The sequence below is a fragment of the Vigna angularis genome, chromosome 8 (assembly GCF_016808095.1).
Source record: "Vigna angularis cultivar LongXiaoDou No.4 chromosome 8, ASM1680809v1, whole genome shotgun sequence".
Lineage (NCBI taxonomy): Eukaryota > Viridiplantae > Streptophyta > Magnoliopsida > Fabales > Fabaceae > Vigna > Vigna angularis.
The window spans coordinates 17,238,685-17,259,165 of record NC_068977.1 but is presented as its reverse complement, the minus strand read 5'-3'; the positions used below and the strand labels follow the sequence as shown (position 1 = coordinate 17,259,165).

The 20,481-nt window shown below is 35.6% G+C and overlaps 1 protein-coding gene across 1 annotated transcript; it reads right to left on the bottom strand.

The window, feature by feature from the left end:
• Window positions 1-647: 647 nt before the first annotated feature.
• Window positions 648-1,547, bottom strand: LOC108344384 (uncharacterized). Its single transcript, XM_017582832.1, has 2 exons — window positions 1,447-1,547; window positions 648-1,296 (listed from the first exon to the last, which is right to left on the bottom strand). Exons 1-2 carry the CDS (start codon window positions 1,545-1,547, stop codon window positions 648-650), a joined length of 750 nt encoding a protein of 249 aa, XP_017438321.1.
• Between the last annotated feature and the right edge of the window lie 18,934 nt (window positions 1,548-20,481).

Here is a 20,481-nt window from a genome sequence, read left to right as displayed (position 1 = left end):
AGCACTATCCTCAAATGCTCCTCATGTTTTTCACGAGTCTTGGAAAAAATAAGAATATCATCAATAAAGACGACCAAACACTTATCTAGGAAGGGTCTGAAGATACGATTCATGTAGTCCATGAATATGGCCGAAGCGTTAGTAACACCGAACGACATTACTACATACTCATAATGGCCATACCGAGACCTGAAAGCAGTCTTCTGAACGTCTCCCTCCTTCACCAAAATTTGATTATATCCTGACCTCATATCTATCTTTGAAAATACAATAGCCCCACACAATTGATCCAACAAATCATGAATCCTTGGCGATGGATACTTATTCTTGATCGTCAATTTGTTCAGCTGCTTGTAATCTACACAAAGTCGAGAACTATCATCTTTCTTCTTAACCAGCAACACTGGAGCACCCCACGATAATGCACTTGGCCGAATGAATTGCTTCTCTAGTAATTCTTCGATCTGCTTCTTGAGCTCTGCTAGCTTTGCTGGAGCCATTCGGTATGGCACTACTGATACTAGTCCTGCTCCTAACACTAGATCAATAGAGAATTCAACTTCTCTTGGAGGAGGTAATCCAGGCACCTCTTCAGGAAAAACATCCAAGAATTCGCTTACGACCGAACGATTTAAACTCTGCTTAAATTACACCAATCGGTCTAAATTCTGCTTATCCTGACCTACTTCCAAATGAGATAGCACCAAGAAACAACTAGCACCTTTGATTATATCTTGCCTCAACAAACCGACAGTCAAAGACATCTTCTCTTCTTCACTAGTAAAGACTAACTTCTTCTTACCACAATCCATAAGAATGTGATTGGCAGCCACCCAATCCATTCCTAAAATTACCTCTAAACCTTGAAGAGGTAAGCAAATAAGGTTTACTTTAAACTGGCGACCTTCAACCTCAATTGGACATCTAACACACATAGTAGATGTCCAAACCACACCAGATGCTGGGGTTGACACCACCAGATCAAACTGCAACTCACTCTCAGACAATCCCCACTTTTCAACACATGCCTTTGAGATAAAGGAATATGTTGCCCCCGAATCAAAAAGCACACAACAAGGAAATCCATAGAACAAGCAAGAACTGGTAATAAGGTTACCTGAACTTGCTGCTTTCGCTCCCATCATAGCATATACTCGGCCAGCAGCCTGAGCTCTTCCATCACCACCTCTACCTCTTGGCTGAAACCTTCCTGCATTCTGTGGTTGACTCCCAGCTCTTCTGCCCAAACGACAATCTCTCTCATAATGACCTTCTCTTCCACACCGATTACACTTCCTATACTCAGTCAGTTAAGGGCAAACCGACTTCAAATGATGTCCTCCACAATTATAACAAGTTATCGGCCCTAGCTGTCTTGAATAACCACTCGGAATAGGTGAAAGGGATGGAGAACTCTTGGATATTAAAGGAGTAGGCTGAACATACAGAGTGCTTCTAAAACCCGAGCTGCCCTTAGATACCATAGGCCCACCAACCCAAGGTGTCTGCCTTTGATGACCGTTAACCTCCCTCTTAGTCTTCTCCATGACCTTAGCTCTTTCTACCAACACATGAAATTGCTTAATATATAACACAACCACCATCAATTTGATATCCTCTCTCAACCCGTTCTCAAATTTCCTACATTGCCACTCTTCATTCATAGCCAAAGTGTGAAAACGTAACAAGTGCTTGAATCTATTCGCATATTCAGAAACTGTCATCCTCCCCTACACCAGCTGAAGGAACTCTACTTCTTTGGCAAACCGTACATTGTCTGGAAAATATTCTTCATAGAATTTAATCTTGAATACATCCCATGAAATATGAGTACCACTACTCTCCAACAATGCCCTTGTGCTGCACCACCAGTGACTAGCTTCCCCAAATAACAAATATTCTATGACAGCTAATTTGTTCTCATATGGACATCTCTTTGCTTGATATATTCTCTCCATACCCATGTACCAATGATCAGCTTCATCAGGGGCACACCTGCTAGTACACTTAGCCGGACGATGTTGCAAGAAAGTTTCCAAGCTCCACTCTTGAGCTGGAATAGTTGATGAAGGACCTGTTGTAGCCCAACCACCAACCATCAATTCCATACACTGCCTTTGGGATTCCTCAATTGACACCCTAGCAGCTTCCAACTGCTACAAACCTATAGTCCTTTGCTGCATCAATGCAACATTCAGTTGTTGCATTGCCTGCAATACAAACTCCATCATTCTTCTCATAGCCGATGCATCAGAACTTGCAGGTGGGGAAGGAGGCCTACACGACATTTTCTCTGGCATCGAGAGTAAAGAAACCATCAGTCTAGCTCAAGAAAGTAATAATACTACCGAACATAATATGAGTACACAACAGCAGCATACAATACCCATAACACATAGGGTTCCTAAAAAAAACTGCTTTGATACCATTAATGTAACATCCTAAAAATATAGCATAACTATATCATAGAATAATTACATAGAATAATATGATAGATCAATTATTTACAAGGAGTTTAAGTATTTAACAATACAGTTATCCCAAAAATAACTATAAAATTAAACCTTTCATCCAACAACCTAATCTATTACAAAACTATGTACAAGACCGAACGGTCGGTACAATACTAGTGGGTCTTCTCCTTCCAGAGCTTTTTCCACTGAAACCTCCTCTCCTTCTGCTCACACCCATAGGATGATCATTGCAAAGGATAAACCGAACGACAACATAAGCAAAATAGAAAAAGTAGGGTAAGCTAGTGCAATTTAATATACAAGTTAACATACCACCCAATAAACCAGTGAAACACATAAGCACATGCATAAATCATATAAACAAATAATAACCGACCATTTTAGTTTAGACCATTAGGACTAGTATGAATATGTAGCTATGACCGTTCGTGCACTCGTTGTGGTGAAACATCTGGTCCACCCGAAGCTACCACACAAGGTTAGCCCGTTATCACTCACCTTAGGTCAAGGTAAAACCCCTAGGCTAGGGCCTCCTGCTATTCTCATGACATGCCTCACCATTCTTTACTTGAGAATTGGTGACCATTATAATGTCAGGATGAACGTCAAGACTGAGCTTCCCATATTCATACCATTACCAATAACTTAGTAACCCATCACTTAGACAATTCCTCCTTGGAATCCTCTTTCACATCCATATTACAAATATCATATAATATTCTCACTTTGACACCATTATGATAATACATACATAAGTCATCAAATCCACTAAAATAAATATAACTATAGATCGAACAAGAATCACCAAACATGTAACAATACCTAACACCCTGTGAATGTTGGAGACGGAACGGTCTCTCACTACCTAAATAACAGGACCAAACGTCCATAACAGTTATGGCTGAAGAGATGGCCGAATGCTATTTAAAAATGACCATTATAACATTCCGAGTATAACAACATGACCGAATACTACTACGAGACCAATAATTAAGTTAGATGGAATGCTTATGACTTAGACTGAACATCTAGAACTTAAACCAAACACCTATAGTTTGAACCGAACACCCATAGCTTAGGTCGAACCTTAAACATAACCAAACGGTCATTAATGTTTAAGACCCACAAGAGGCGGAACATAGTTAAGACCAAATACAAGTACGAGACCGAGTACTACTAAGACTGAGTGCTAGTGCATAATCGATCGGTAATTAACAAATAAGGCCTATAACAGACTAAAAGCAGTTAAGACCGAAGACTATGCCTAGACTGATCGCTATATCCAATTGAATATTAATATAAGACCGATCGGTCATTTACTGAAGATCCACAATAGCATAATTGAGTAAAGACCGAACATTAGAGAAAAGTCGAACGGTTAATGAAGGACCCTCAACAAACTGCATAATTATGCAGAATGACTGCAGAACTATGATCAACACCAAATCCTTACCAATTCCCTGTGTTATTCCCAACTTCTAATCCTCTAAACTTGTATCATCCAATCTATACCCCTTAATTAAGAGTATCTAAGCCTTTCTAACATCATTAAGAGAGTTTCATCTCAGATTCAAGAGTCAATTGTGTAGAATTCATGAACTCAATGACCGATTATCAAATTTCTAGTTTTGGTACAGTTTGAATGACTTAAGTGTTCTAACAAGTCTTAAATAACTTAACCAGATTTTTCATACAAACCAAACTCATAACCGACACGAATTTCCCATTTTCACTACCACACTTCCTCACAATTCACTCGGCCAATGAACCAGAATTATGCAGAAAGACATTCAACATGAACACAACACACACCAACAATGCCGAACACAATCATTCAATTTCACATACATACAGAACCATCAAAGAGTATTTTTATACATAGTAAATCATAATTAAATTGACTAGCTTCCCTTACCTTTTCGACCGAACATAACAACGTTTAACTTTTTCCAAAAATTGTTGTCTCACCAGAAAATCCTAAGAACACCTATACTTCACCGATTGGTGAGAAAAAACCACCCAGTAGACCAAAAATGAAGTTAGAAAGGAGAAAAGAGGATTGAAGTATACATGCAACCAATAGAATTGTCTTGCATGTGACAAAATTTTCCAAAATTCGCAAAAACTTAAGAAACGAAACTTACCCGTTCAAAACACAAACTTGATTGATGAAAGAAGAAGTCCTTTACAACAAGATCACTTAAACACAATCTGATTGTAGATCAGATGAAATGAGTTGAAGAAATTTTAGAGAGAAATTGTAGAGAGAAGAAGAAGAAAAGGAAACTCAGATTTTTTGGAGAGAATGGATGCATGCAGAAAGTGGCACGAAATTTCAAAACCTTTGTTTATAGACTACCGTCAAAACCGATCGGTCCAATTGCATGCATACACCTGTTCTCTTCTTCTGATTTTCACAGTCCTTACAGATAAAATTCTTAATTATAATTTGAGAAATGTTGATAATAAGAAACAAGTTTTCTTATAATTTGAATTCAAATTTATATTGTACGATTATTGTGAAAAAAACATAATAATAATATAGATAGATAAATATATGTGTGATAACATTAATTGAATGCATATTAATAAGTTTTATTAATTAATTTACATAGATGGATGTGGTTATTGATTAATTGATTTAAATAATATTTTTCATAAGAAAGATAAGTCAAAAGTAATAATTAAATCATGACATTTGAAGTCTTATATGTAAAAAGAATAAATAGTTTTTTTTACTAATAACTCATGACATTTGAACACCACTAGAGGAGGAAACTCTCCCATTCTAGTGTCTTAAACCACCTTAAGGTAAGTGTTTTCTTTCCCTTAGTTGAGTCAGTCCACTTGCAAAGTCTTTTATCTTATTTTTTCATTTGCTTTAAAAGTTGTGTAAAGTATTTCCTCTTTAATGTCACTCACTAGTACAAAAATAGCGTATAATGTCACGCGTTCAACGTTGTAGCACTCAATATTCAACATTAAAAATGATCGATGACATTTTCGTAAATAAATTGATTCGCTCCACGTCAATTACTAAAGTAGTGCGTCATCTAAAATGTATTAACGTCAAACAAGAAGCATATCCACGTAATCTAAAATGTATTAACGTCAAATAAGGCCAAGATCAACGTAAAACAATGACCTTAGATTCACATAACGTCAACTTAAGAAACATCTGACGTTCAATTTAAAATAAAAAAATAACAAAATAGTGGTTTGCTTCCAGCAGTATTACTCATACCCACATTTGACGTCAAACATGACAAATATTCGACGTTTTATATGCCAGCATGAAGCCAAAGAGTAAATCCCTTAATTATTCTTTATTTCTTTTCTCTTATAACAAGTTGGGGTTGGACGTGCTGGTCGTAATCACATAACGTCCATAAGGAAGCAGTCGACGTCCAATACAAAATAAATAAATACTAAATATTGATTTAATTAATATGACGTCAACCGTAACAAAAGAAAGAAGTTGTATATTACAGCTAGCAGTTATTTGTCTATTTTTCATTTAAATTAACCCATAAAATGTCAGTTTTAAACTAGCTTAGACGATTTGTTATTTAGTTCCTTTTTTAATATTTTTTCTTTTTCTTTTAAACCAACCACAAAACATCGAATTCTTCTTCGCATTGGACGTTGTATTTTCCATAAATTATGTTTTTAATTTTTTCTTCTAAACCAAACGAAAAAATATCTTTGTACTCGTGGCTTCGACGTTTTATTAAGCGAAGTCAAATTATGTGGGTATTTGGCTTTGACGTGCCGTACTCGCATATAACGTCAAAGTTCAACGTCCCATAACAGAACAGAGAACCAGTCCAATGCATTTCACGTCGAAGTCCCCTAGAGTTAGACGTTCTATGGGAATTTAAAAAGGAGAAAGAAAAAAAAGAGCGACCTTTGCCTTGGATAACGAATAATACGTGAGATACCCAAGGAATCCGACGTTTAGTGTTGGATTAAATAAAAAATAATTAAACCAAAAAGACACTTTGGAAGGTTGAAGAAATTGACGTCAACCTCTTCGTTTCTAGCAGCAAACTGCATGTTCCCATATATCATTTAAGTAGACTGTCTTTTATTATTGAAGCCCATATCAGGCCCATATAAGGTTGTTCTTTTTTGCTGTTGCTCTTTTCTACTGTTTGCTTGGCTGACAACATATTCTCTTCAGTAATCGTACTTGGTGACTGATAACGGTTGAAAAACCGTTATTTTTATGCTTAAAATTGATACCAAAAGCAACCTTTAAGACTTAGAAATTAGCTTGAACTCATTTTTGCTTTAGTTTTGAGAATAAGAGAGTTGAAGGTGAATTTAATGGTTTTGTGCAAGATTCCCTTGATTTTGTAGGCTAATTGAATGATTTGAAAGAAGAATTGAAGTACCGAATGATTGGAATGCTGAAAAGTCAACCAAAATGCAGAAAAGTCAACCAAAATGCAGAAAAGTCAACTACTCAACCAGAAAAGTCAACCACTCAACCAAAATACGGAAAAAGTCAACCAGACGAGTTTTGGGCTAGTTTTCTGTGATTTTATGATCTGTTTGGGCCTGGACCCCTTTTCTATTATTTTTATGTCCCTTTTAAAGACCTAGATGTCTTAGGGTTTGTATCTTTGGCTGGGAGGAAGCAGAAACACACTTTTCACCCCTTGGGGGTAGATTGGAAGATGGTGACGGCTCTCCTCTTCTCTTTCTAGGGTTTTTCTATCTTTCACTATTTCATTATTGTTCATCTAGTTTCACCATGAATATGGTGAACTAAACTCTTCTTGTTATTGGGGAATCAATGTAATCTTGTGAAACTCTCATATATGAAATTTGTGTTTTAACATCTTATTTTAAGATACATGCTTTCTTTCATCATTAGTTAGGGTTTTTCCTCCTTGCTTAAAGCTTGCATTGTTTAACTCATTCAATGCCATGATTATTGATTTTGTCGATATGGGAACGTACGGGGAAATCTAGATCCGGGGAATTTCTCCCAATAGCATATTGCCTAGACATAGGAATATGAGGGTTGGTTCCCATTAAGCTTATACACTTCAGAATTAATTATTAGGGATGCTAGGAATTGTATGAACTCGTAATTAAGGATAGGCCTTCTTGCAAGGTGATTTAGAGAGTGGCATTAACATTGATGAAAAGAATCATGAATTCCTAAAGTATATGAGAGTGGATAAGATAAAATTGATTACCCCAACAACATACTCATCCATCTAATTCATTAAAGTGTTTGATTTCCTCTTTTCCATTGATCAAATTCATGCATACATGTTTAATTATTGTCTTTTGCATTTAAAACCTACAATCAATTGTTCACAAGTCTTAAATAATCAACAAATCATATAACTAACTAGGCCGTGAGTCCTTTGGGAGAACGATACTTGGTCTTACCGAGTTTATTACTTGATACGATTCGGTCACACTTGCCGAGGGTTAAACAAGTTTGTGGTGCCGTTTTTCGGTGTTCATAAATTTGTCATCAGTGACTCGTAGTCTTTGCTTTTACCCCACACCACCAGATATCGTCCTACAATAATCACGATAGCACCAATTGCCTTGTAAAAATTTCAGATTTATTTAGTTTAATTTTCTTATGAGTTTTTAGTGAGTTTTCTAGGCATGTGATTAGATTTCCTATTACCTTCCAAGGTACATTTGTTCTGGCATAAAGAAGGAGCCCATGATAGCCACAATGACCATGCATAGAGGGTTAAAAGTTGTCACAAAGACCGGACCTCTATCTTTCATCACAGCTCCTTGGATGTAATAAGCCATTCCTGACAAACTATGCCCTACATGAGAATACTTTGTAAATTTAGACATGATAAAATATTCCAAAATTAATTATTAAATTTGATACAACAAGAAATTCTTGAGTGGTCCTGGACTAGTGATTCTCAATTAATAACAATATCAGGCCCATATCTGCCCATATCAAGCCCATATCATTTCGCACCCTTTCTTCTTTGTTTCTCTATGATTTCTTTCAAGTTCACCAAAGCAAGTAATTTCCTTGTGGTTTGATTCTTCGTCATGGAGAATAGCTTGAAAGAGTGCGTCATGGCGAAGAGCTTGAAAGAGTGATATAAATCCAAAGAAAAAGGTTGAAAGATTTGGATTTTGACTCCTTTCAAAACACTACATCCTCCTTTCACAAAAATCCTTCTACATTTTAACAATCCCGCGGATCTTTTCGTCGTTTGATTTTCATTTTGTTTGCTATGTTTAATGTTATTATGTTTTTCTTTTGTTTCGTTTCCATTTATGAACCTACGTAATAATCGATTTCTTTTAGAAATCCTTCAAATAATTTTACGTCGAATATTGAAGGAAAATGATGTCCCTATGTATTTCCCAAATAACGTGGACGTCAAGTGGTGTCAATATTGACATGTATCTCTTTGTTTTAATGTAGCATTTATCATGCCCTGCCAACAGTCTTTTCCCATATACCTGGACGTCGAGTGGTGTCAGTATATGACTTGGATTTCTTTGTTTCTAACACAACATTTATCAAGCCCAACCAACTGCGTTTTCCCATATAAAGTTGGACATTCTATTTGAATTTAAAAAGGATAAATAAAAAAAGGGAGCGACCTTTGGGTTTGTTTAACGAATAATACGTCACATGCCCAAGAAATTGGACGTTAACCTCTTCGTTTCATAACTTTTCAATTAATATTACGTCGATTAACTTTACTAATCGACCTACTATTGGTGTTCTAAAAGAAAAAAAAAACAAAAAGAGTACAATGGTATATTCCATGTAATGATGTAACATTAAAAATTTCAATTACAATCATACAAGTGATTTAATCAATTTAAACAATTCAATCACCATTCACTAATGTTAGTGCCAAAAGAGAATTTTATTAATATTCAAAAGATGATTGATTACAACCAGCAAAACAAAATATGGCTTAAGAAGTCACTGATTACAAAACTAAAATCAAACAACGAAAATCCATATTCTTCTGTTGTAGAATTATTGTTGATCACTTTCTGGTTGTTCACATCACCTTCCTTTCCATTTTGTCGGTGATGTTTCAATCCTTAGAGTCTTTTGTCAATGACTATGTCAACTTTCAATTTACTTGAGCCCCAAGAATCTTTTTAGCGATTCTAACAGTTATGAATTTCAAAAACATTCTCTATTGTTTTTCTGGTTTTTTTATTTAATTCTTGTGTTTTTTAACAGTTATGTAGTTTTTTTAACTGGGAAATTAAAATTTAATAAACTTCAAGGTTTAAAAATGAATACTTTTGCAGGCAAATAAACTGTCATATAGTTTGATTAAATCTATCATGTATCATTGTCAGAAACAAAATTCTTAAACCCTTGTTGTAAATGTCTAAATCCTGTTCTAAGATGGCTTCTTCATCTTCACGGCGTGGAAAGAAGACTACACACCTTCTAAGAAATGCTAGTCCAAATTGGTGGATCAGTGATGACGAAGAACGATACAAATTTGGATGTTATAGAAAATTCTTCAAGGCGGTCCCTCACAAGTTCCTGGATGTGGAATTATTCAGAAGGGAGGGGTTTATCTTTCAAGAATGGCTTGTAGATGTTGGTCTTCTAAAATTTGTAGAAATGACCGGTGATTGCTATCCTGACCTTGTACAGGTCTTCTACCACAATCTGAAGGTTGTCGATGGTGTTATATGCTCTCGAGTGAAATGTGTCGATATTAAAATTGATGACGAGATATGGCTATCTTTTACTGGTCTCAAAGCAGAAGGCTTCATGTCTCATGAAAGAAATTTTGAAGTCAACCAATGGACCAACAAGAAGAAAATTTATAAGGAATATCTGAGAAGTCCAACAAGGCTAAAGGTATACAACCCGTATCTACTTGATGGTTTGAAAATGGAAGAAAAAATGTGTGCTTTTGTACTTACTTGGGTAATATTACCTGGAAGATGTTTACGTGATCGTCTAACTACTGCAGATTTATTTTTGGTTCATGCCATAAAAACCCGGATACCAACCAACTGGGTTGCTGTCATGAGTGAGCACATGATTGAAATTGCAAGTAGTCATGGACATATTCTGCCATATGGTGTTTTTATTAGCCGTGCATTGAAGCATCATCAAGTTGATCTTACTGGTGAAAAAAAATTTGATGCACCGAATCAAATGAAATAGGAAAAGCGGCATTGAGACATAATGGTCTAAAGAAAACAAAAGATGGCTGGGTGTTCAAGGATGTTGACGAAACTCCTTCTACCTTCACTCCACAGACTGAGTTTGAAAGATTTGTTGTGGATCAATTTCGAATGCTTTCAACAAGAATTTCAAAAGTTGAAAAATCTCTGATCAATGATTCATAAGAAATTAGATGAAGACAATGCTCTCATAACTCCCTCAGCAAGTGAATCTGATGATGAAGACGACACAACAGAACTTGAGTCTATGGAGACATCTGACTCAGATTAGGAAGAAGAGTCCATTTTAGTTTATTTTTCTGAAATTAATATAATATTTTAATATATATTAGTATATTTTTGTATGTTTGAACTCTGTTTGAAATTTTAATATATACTTTTCGTGGTTATATTTTCATATTTTTCCTTTGTTTAATGTTATTATGGGTTTTTTTTTTTAAAATAGGAAAAAATGAATGTTACATCGCATATTGTAAAAGTCGACGTCAAAGATCAGGTCCATTTTTATAAATACACTTGTGCATCCTTGATCTAGTCCTCCACTTATAAAATTTAGTCGTAACTTGTCACTCTGATATCATATTTTTTATGTTTCCTCATAGCTATTCCTAGGTCATCACAAAAGTTAGGGTGATGCAGGGAAGAGCTATAGAAAACATAAGAAATAAGTTAACAATTTGGATTTCATTTCAAGTAGTACTTTTTCATTCATATTCATAGTGATTACAATAAGATTAGAAGCAAAACAGACACAAAATAGAAACACAAAACCGACTCCATACTAAAATTCTAAGCCTCTATTCTAATTCAGAATATTTCCATTGAATCCTCCTCACTAGACTCTTCATTTGAATCTTCAGTTGGAGAATCATTTTTATTCTTTTTCTCATGCAGAGCGTCTATCTTCTGTTCGAGTCTCCTGAGTTTTTCAACAACAAATCTTTCAAAATTGGTTTCAGGGACGAAGTTGATGCGTTCTTGATTTAGTGCAGGTGTGCTTCCTGAACTTTGAACCATTTTCTCTTCATCCTTAAATCACCATTCCTTTGTGGTCTTCACAAGGCCAATGGAAGTCAAGGTGTTTCGATTTATAATATTTGAGCAGTTACAAGAGCATTTCTTTTCACCACTAACATCCACACCTTGAAGGTTCAGGATTTTGCTGATAAACACAACATATGGTAGATGTCGTGCATGTTTGGTTCCTGCATCAATCATATGATCTTTTATTACTTCCACCCAATTGGTAGGAACATCATTCTTGATGGCATACAACAGAAAAACACCTTTAATTGTCATTCTGTCTTGTACTTATACTGGTCTAGCAGATAAAATCACCCAAGCAAGAATGTGTGCTGTTATTTTTTCTTCTTTATTTAGTCCCTCATGCACATATAATCTTTCAATTGTGTATCTCCCAGGAAACCTTAACCAGTTACTGTACACATCCTTTTTCTTCAGCCATCTGTTTATTTCTGAGTACCGTAAGTGAGAGAATAACCCTTCGGCTTTTAACCCAGCAAGTTGAAACCAAACATCATTGTCAATGTGAACATTTACTCCTTTTACTCGAGAATGAAGGACACCATCTATGTTTCTCATATTGTTGTAGAAGAGCCTTACTAAGTCAGGGTACCAATCACCCTTCATCTGGACAAGTGTAGAGAGACCTTGAGTTTCAATCCATTCCTGGAAGTGAAATCCCTCCTTTTCAAATAAGTCGAGGTTCAGATATTTGTGAGGAACAATATGTGTAAACTTCATCCACCTCAAAAACTCTAGACGAATCTCCTTATCATTGATCCACCGAAGATATCAGCATTTCTTGCAGCCACAACAGCCTTTCCTCTGTTTGTTGAAGGATGTGATGAAGAAGCCATTTGAATTTGGATACCAGATAATTTTCCTCAGTATTAGGGTTTACCAATATAGAAACAACTTAGTGTACATAAGATTTTCAAATTCAGTGTATATAAGGGTGCACAACGTCACGCGTTCAACGTCAAATAAAATAACAGGCAACGTAAACAATAACCGGTGGAATTGTCGTAAATAAATTCAGTGAAAAAGTAAAAAAATCTCTGGTGCTTTTGATGAAAAAAACGTCAAAGATCTACAAAGCTTGGACGTTAAAGTGAGAGTTTAAAAGGAAAAAGAAAAAGTAATAAAAAATGGAGCAAATTTTGGCTTTTGGATGAAGATTAAAACGTCAATACCATTCGAATTTGACGTAACATTCTTGTCACACAATTAATCTTCCCAACCACTCAAATGCCCTTCACGTTGATAAATAAGTAGACCCATTGAAAACCTATCCCACATAACTTCGGTAATCAAATTCATGTTAACTTTTCTCTTGTGTTCTCCTTTTTTTCCTTTACTAAACGAAGACATTTCTTTGTTAACCATGAAGGCATGGGGGGAAACACAGGAAAAAGTTAACAGTTATGAATTTCAAGTAAACCCTTTCAAAACCTATCCTACATTACTTCTGCAACCAAATTCATGTTAACTTTTTCCTTTGTTTTTTTTTTACTTCCTGGTTTTGGTTATAATGTCTTCCATCATCTTTGGTCTTCATTTTAGATTAAGTGTTTTGTAAGAGGAGAATTCCTTTTGAAATCCTCTAAGTTATAAGACGTCGGTGATCCCAAAAAGAAGACGTCAATCACCAGGCCTTTGCGTCTAATGCATCCAATATTCGACGTCAACTTTATAAATTTAACTTGTCTTGGAGTTGTTTCCACCATAGGAAATCAAATAGCTCTGAAATCTAATGGTAGAAGACAACTCCAAGACAATTTAAAAAACAATTCATACATTGTTGAATGATGAAATTGAACATCTTCTTTATGTAATTATTTTAGATCATAAAATTGTTTTAGCATTAAACATATTGTGAACCATTATTCTTTTTCCAAAGCGTTTCCCTTTCAGTAAGATAACTTAATCATTTCTGTACTATAAAAAGCATTTTGTTGACTTAAATTTCAAAGGCCACCTTCATATAAACTGAGACCTTAATGCGACACTTTGAAATTCAAGTGAGCAGATTGCAATTTGAGGAACAGAAATGCTTTGAAATCTAAGGAAAAGAAAACTCAAAGGATATAAAAACCATGAATCCTAATACGTTCAGCAAAGAAACATGATGGCAGGGATTACACGAAATTTAAGCTATATTTATAGATGAAATGACGACGCTCAAACATCATTCAGTGGAAAGTAATACATCTCTTTTGATTCAACTAAGAACTAATTGACGTCCAGCCCCCAACAAAAGACGTGAAAAACATTGTTGGAAACATTATCCCACTACTCCACCGAGTCGGACGTGCTATTGAATGATTAAAAATTAAAAAGAAAAAAAATATAAAAAATTAATCTGATGATTTAGGTAAAACTCTCCCTCAAAAGTTCAAAGATCCGGGGAGTTTCACCATTCCTTGCACCATTGGAGACTATGATTTAGGTAAAGCTCTTATATATTTACGGGCTAGCATCAATCTGATGCCCCTATCCATGCTTAAAAGGATTGGTGGTCTTGAAGCCAAGCCAACAAGAATGATGCTTCAGTTAACGGATAGATCTTTCAAATATCGATTTGGTGTAGTTGAAGATGTGATAATTAAAATTGATAAGATCCAATTCCCGATGGACTTTGTAGTAGTGGAGATGGAGGAAGATGCAGAGATACCACTCATCCTTGGAAGACCTTTCATGAAGACATCTAAGGTTGTCATTCATATGGAAGAGGGAATATTGAAATTAAAGGACCAAGATAGAGAGGTAGCGTTCAATGTCTTTGAAGCTGAGCAACAAAGTCGAGAAAAAGAGGCTAGTCTTAAAGTCACAAATGAACTTTTATTAGTGACTAGTCTAATGGGGCAAACTGCCAAGTTGGTCAAGAAGAGCCTTAAGTGTTTCTCCCCAAAAGTGAAGGAAGAGAAAGAAGATAAGGAAGATGAAATAGTTCACCGAGGCTCTATTGTGGAAAGTGATGAACCCAAACCTGGCAAACCAGTTAAGCTCAAGAGCAGGGTCCGGGTTATCAAGGCTATCAAAGCAAATGGAGTTCTCGAAATCGAGGCTCCATATTCAAGAAGAGTCAGGTTGGTGACAAGAAAGCTGCTTAGAACATGTTGGTGTCATGAAAGGAAGAAGCACACCAACATAAAAAATGAAACTTAAATGCTTCATTTGTCAAGCTAATGACGTTAAACAAGCGCTTACTGGGAGGCAACCCAGCTTTCTGACCTTTTCTTATGTGTAATTTTTTTTGTTTGAGTGTGATTTGATTGCTTGAATTTGCTTTAGAGTGTTTTAGCTTGATTTAGTTATTTTGGAGCATGTTTGTTTGCAATTTAACTTATGTGATGTTAATAGTTACATTGCTGTAATGTTGAGTGTTTTGGTGTGTTGACGTGCTTTAAGAGTGCTTCAATCTATTTTCATTTTTTCTGGTATGATTAAGTATGCTTTGGTATGTTATGATATGTTTAGGTGTGTTTGTGTGTAAACATCTGGTGTTAAGGTGTAAGGTTTAGGTACATTGAATGTGGCATTCATGTTTTAGATTCATGCATTTAATTTGTTTCACTATGATTTCCATGTGTTTTTATTGAGTAGGAACATGAACATCTAGTTTTGAATGAGTGTGAATGCATGAAAAATGTCAAAAATCCAAGATTGAATGTGCAAACTGCTGAAAAATTGCATCTGCCAGACTAGCACTCAGTTGCACCTACGCGCTACACCAATAGAAGGCTTTTCTCTGCATTTTACTTATATGGCGCTCAGCTGCACAAAACCTGTGACGCTTAGCTATGGCGCACCAGGACAACACTCCTACTTTCTATGCAATTTTGTTCTGTGGGCCTTGCTGCTAGCCTTTTGTTTTACATGTTTTATCAAGCTTCATGATTCTATACCACTGGTTATGTGCTAATTTTTGGTTCCAAACTTGTTTTCAAACGCTGACCATGATGTTTGCTTGATGAGTTTTTCACTTGGCCTAGAGACTAGACCAATTTTGTAGGGGAAGGTGGAGTAGAAGCTGGTGAAGATAACGCAGATGAGTAGGAGGATTCTGATACGAGCGATGATAGCATTTCATGAGTAGAGTTGGAGACTCCTCTATTCATTCACAGGACCTTTTATTTTGCTTTTATGTTTTGTTTACTTGTCTTTAAATTTGAGTGTGACTTTTACTTTTTAGTTTGTGTGAAGATGTTTAAGTTATCTGACTTGGTAGACTGTGCTGATCCATGATGCTTATGCTTGAAGATGAAATGATTCTTGATATGGTTCAAGTTAGTTCAAATTGTGGTTGCTTTCTTCATGAAAATTCTGAGAATGCTCTATGTTTAACTGCGATCAATATTTATGGCAGTTGCTTGATGATGTTTGTGGAACCTTGAGTTAACCTTGTGAGATGTTGTGCCTTAGATTTTTCTTGTGAAGGCTATCATGTTAGATCACAATTGACTTTGCCTGAGTTTCTCTGAATTGAATCATTTGTTTGCTTGTTACACATGATCAAGGCCATCTTGCTCTTCTACCTCTTTCACATGTTCTGAGCCAAATAAGCCAATACTAACCCCTTCAACCTTAATGAATGATGTCTTCCCTCTTTGAACCTCAAGTCTAATGAAAGTTTCCTGATTTCCCTACCTTGAGCTGAATAGAGCAATCATTTGTACTACAGGAGAATGGTTTAAGTTTGGGGGAGTTTGTTCTGTAAGGGTGTATTGAGAAAAATAGAAAGATAGAAAAATGAGGAAAAAGAAGAAAGAAAAAGATAAAGAAAAAGAATTGAATGGAAGAAAGTTGGGATTTAAGTTTGAAATTGGTTGTAATCTAAGTGAAGCAAAAGAGAAATTTATGTGCATGATTTGAATTGTGTAATCTCTTAGCTCAAGGTGCTTTGTTATCCAGAAAAATCATGTTTCTTTCTTAGCCCAGCCAAGATACAAGCCAATCAAAGTCCTTGTGATGCTAACTTGCTTGTGAATGTGTTTAATTTGGTTGAAACGAAGGGTAAAGTTGATTTGTGTGACATTGTGAGATTAGAGTGATAGACACATGTACACATCCTTATACACCAGAGCATTAGAGTGAAACACTATCTTGGGTGAGGATTGGTTCTACATAATTCAGTAAAGCATTCTACCATGACTGTTGATCTCTTATAATATTTGGCATTTGATTGATTGAATGTATTGTGAGCACCACAGTGGAAGGCTACTCTGTTACACATTTCTAGTCGTTTGAAGTTAAGCGAGTATTATGAATTCTGCAATGTTTTTGAAAAAGTTGTTTTGTGTTAAAGCCAGAAATACCTTTTGCTTAGGTTCTAAGTTTGGGGGAGTTGATAATGTTGAATTTTACCTATATTTCTTTTATGAATAAGTAAACAAAATCAACTCTTTCTTAGCTTTCTACCTTCTTTATGCCTCAATTTGTTGTGTTTCTAAGTAGTTACATATTGAGTTGTATTGATTTAATTTCATCACTAATCCCCACTTTTTACTATGTTTAGATCATTCAAATGAAGCTTGTGTGCCAATCCAAAAAAGTCAAAGAACCATAGAAGCAAGAAGAAGTGTGAAAAGAATAACATTGAACATAAATGTTGTGGTTGGGGTGCAGTTGGCGTGCAACTGAGCCGCATTCATCCTGGCTTGTTGTAGCTGAGGTGCAACTGGCGCGTAGTTGAGCGCCAACTCTCTGCAATGCTGCCGCTGGGGTGCACTGGCGTGCACCTGAGCGCTCTGTTACTGGAATGCTGCCACAAGGGTGCAGCTGGGGTGCAACTGAGTGGTGGCGATGCTGATGTGGCAAATTTAGTCTATTTAGGGCTGAAACTCGAAGGGATTTGGATCTTTCGACACTCAGAAACTTTTTCTCTCATTTAGAGCTCTTGGAGGCGAGCTAGGCGCTGTGGGAACAGTCCATCTTCTTCCTTGGGTCTTCTGTGTTCTTCCATTTCCATCCTTGTTGTAAGAGCAAGCTCTCCATTCATGGAGAGCTAGTTTCATTATTGTTGGGGTATTGATGCAACCACGAAACTCCTATGTATTGCTACTAATTTGAATGTATTTGATGCTTCTTTCATGATTACTAGTATTTTTGTTGCTTCTCTTAAAGCTTGTTGTGACATTGCTATCCATTGCATGATTTTAGGGTTTACTTGATGTTGGGAAATATTGTGTGAACCTAGAACTAGAACAATTTACCCAAAGGGAATTGTATCTAGGGATAGAACTTGAACTTTTTGTTGTCTTAGGTCTCAAGTCTTAAAGTGGATTAACTTGTTAGGTTTTCCAAGGAATTTGAGCTTAATAAGGAAGTCTAGGCTCTCTCTACCAAGGGATTGGGTTTGAGTAAATTAGAAGATTGACATTAGTAAGTAAATGAAGAAGGTGTAAATTTGCATGCATAAGAGTGAAGTAGGTGAAATCATACCCCAACAATATCAATTCATATAACTTCTTATCTTATCCGTTTCCAAGTGTTTGAGTCATCAAAGATCACTTTTACTATTTATGTTTCATCTTTACTTTAATTGTATAAAAACCCAAATTATGGAATCATTCTTTAGTCAACGTTAGTTGGAAATTACACGATTGTTTGGTGACATGAGTCTCTTGGGAAACGATATTCTATCTTACCGGTTTATTACTTGAAACGATTTGGTGCACTTGCCAAAGTTTCAACAAAGCCCCGCCAAATTCGACATTCAAACATCATTCACTGAAAAAGTAAAAAATCTCTTTGGATTCGATATTATCTCCTTACTGACTAATCAAAGACATTCTATGATAAATAATGATATAGGACGTCATTGATCACAAATATTTGACCTAATCTCCAGACCTTTGCATCGTTTGCAGTCAATACTCGACGTCAATCGTATAAATTTAATTTCTATTGCAGTTGTTTCCATCATAAGAACTAATTGACGTCTAGCCCCTAACAAAAGACGTTAAAAATATCATTGGAAAATGCACACCATTAATGTCCCACTGCTCCACAGAGTCGCACGTGCCATTGAATGATTAAAAATTAAAAAGAAAAAAATACTAAAAAGTAGATGATCCGGGTAGAAAAATTAAATCATTTTAAAAGCATTACATATGATTAATATCCTGCACATCAAAGCCCCGCACAATTCGACGTTCAAACATCACTGGAAAAGTAAAAAATCTCTTTGGATTCTTAAGACTCCTTGCTGACTAAACATAGACATTACTATGATGAATAATGATATAGGACGTCCTCGAGCAAAACAATTGACATCAATATCCTGAACGTCGAAGCCCCGCACAATTTGACGTTCAAACATCATTCACTGAAAAAGTAAAAAATCTCTTTGGATTCTTAAGAACTCCTTGGTGACTAAACGTAGATATTTCTATGATGAAAAATGATATAGGATGTCCTCGAGCACAAATATTTAACATTAACTTTCTGAACGTCGAAGCCCCTCCGAATTCGACGTTCAGTCATCATTCACTGAATAAGTAAAAAATCTCTTCGGATTCTTCTGAACTCCTTGCTGACTAAACGTAGACATGTCATTGAGCAGTCTTTCGCATCCAATGCACTCAACATACAACATAAGAAATCAAATAGCTCTGAAATCTAATGGTAGAAGACAACTGCAAGACAATTTAAAAAACGATTCATACATAGTTCAATGTTGAAGTTGAACATCTTCTTTATATAATTATTTTAGATCATAAAATTGTTTCAGCGTTAAACATATTGTGAACCATATTTCTTTTTCCCAAGCACTTTCCTTTAAGTAAGATAACTTAATCATTTCTTTACTGTAAAAAGCATTTTGTTCACTTGAATATCAAAGGTCACCTTGATATGAACTGAGACATGAATGAGGCACTTTGACATTCGAGCGAGCAAATTGCAATTTAAAGAACAAACATGTTTCGAAATCTAAGGAAAGGAAAATGCCAAGGAGATAAAAAACATGAATCCTAATATGTTCAATACGGAAACAAGAAGCAAGGGATTATGTGATGGATGCAATATTTATAGATTAACCAATGACGTACATCGTGTAATTATGCTTACTGACTATCTTGTCTGAACATCGAGTCCCCTCCGAATCTGACGTTCAAACATCAGTAGTCTTTCGCATCGAATGCACTCAACAAATGACGTCAACATTATAAATTTATTTTTTTTGGAGTTGTTTCCACCATAAGAAATCAAATAGCTCTGAAATCTAATGGTAAAAGACAACTCCAAGACAATTTAAAAAACAATTCATACATAGTTGAATGTTGAAGTTGAACATCTTCTTTATATAATTACTTTAGATCATAAAATTGTTTCAACATTAAACATATTGTGAACCATATTTCTTTTTCCCAAGCACTTTCCTTTCAGTAAGATAACTTAATCATTTCTTTATTGTAAAAAGCATTTTGTGCACTTGAATATCAAAGGCCACCTTCATATGAACTCAGACATGAATGAGGCACTTTGACATTCAACCGAACAAATTGCAATTTAAAGAACATACATGTTTAGATATCTAAGGAAAAGAAAATGCAAAGGAGATAAAAAACATGAATCCTAATATGTCAAATACGGAAACAGGAGGAAGGGATTATGTGAAATGCAAGCTATATTTATAGATGAACTAATGACGTACATCGTGTAATTATGCTTAGTAACTGCCACACTCCACCTTCTTGTATGAACGTCGAAGCCCCGCCGAATTCGATGTTCAAACATCATTCAATAAATTTCGTTTGATTCATTTAAAAACAAAATGACGTCCCGCTCCCCA

Excerpts from the sequence above, each read along its gene's own strand:
- LOC108344384 (XM_017582832.1), bottom strand. The coding sequence starts at position 1,547 with ATGGAGAAGACTAAGAGGGAGGTTAACGGTCATCAAAGGCAGACACCT. Across the intron at positions 1,297-1,446 it reads TCGGGTTTTAGAAGCACTCT|GAAGTGTAATCGGTGTGGAA; the intron begins GTATGTTCAGCC and ends GACTGAGTATAG.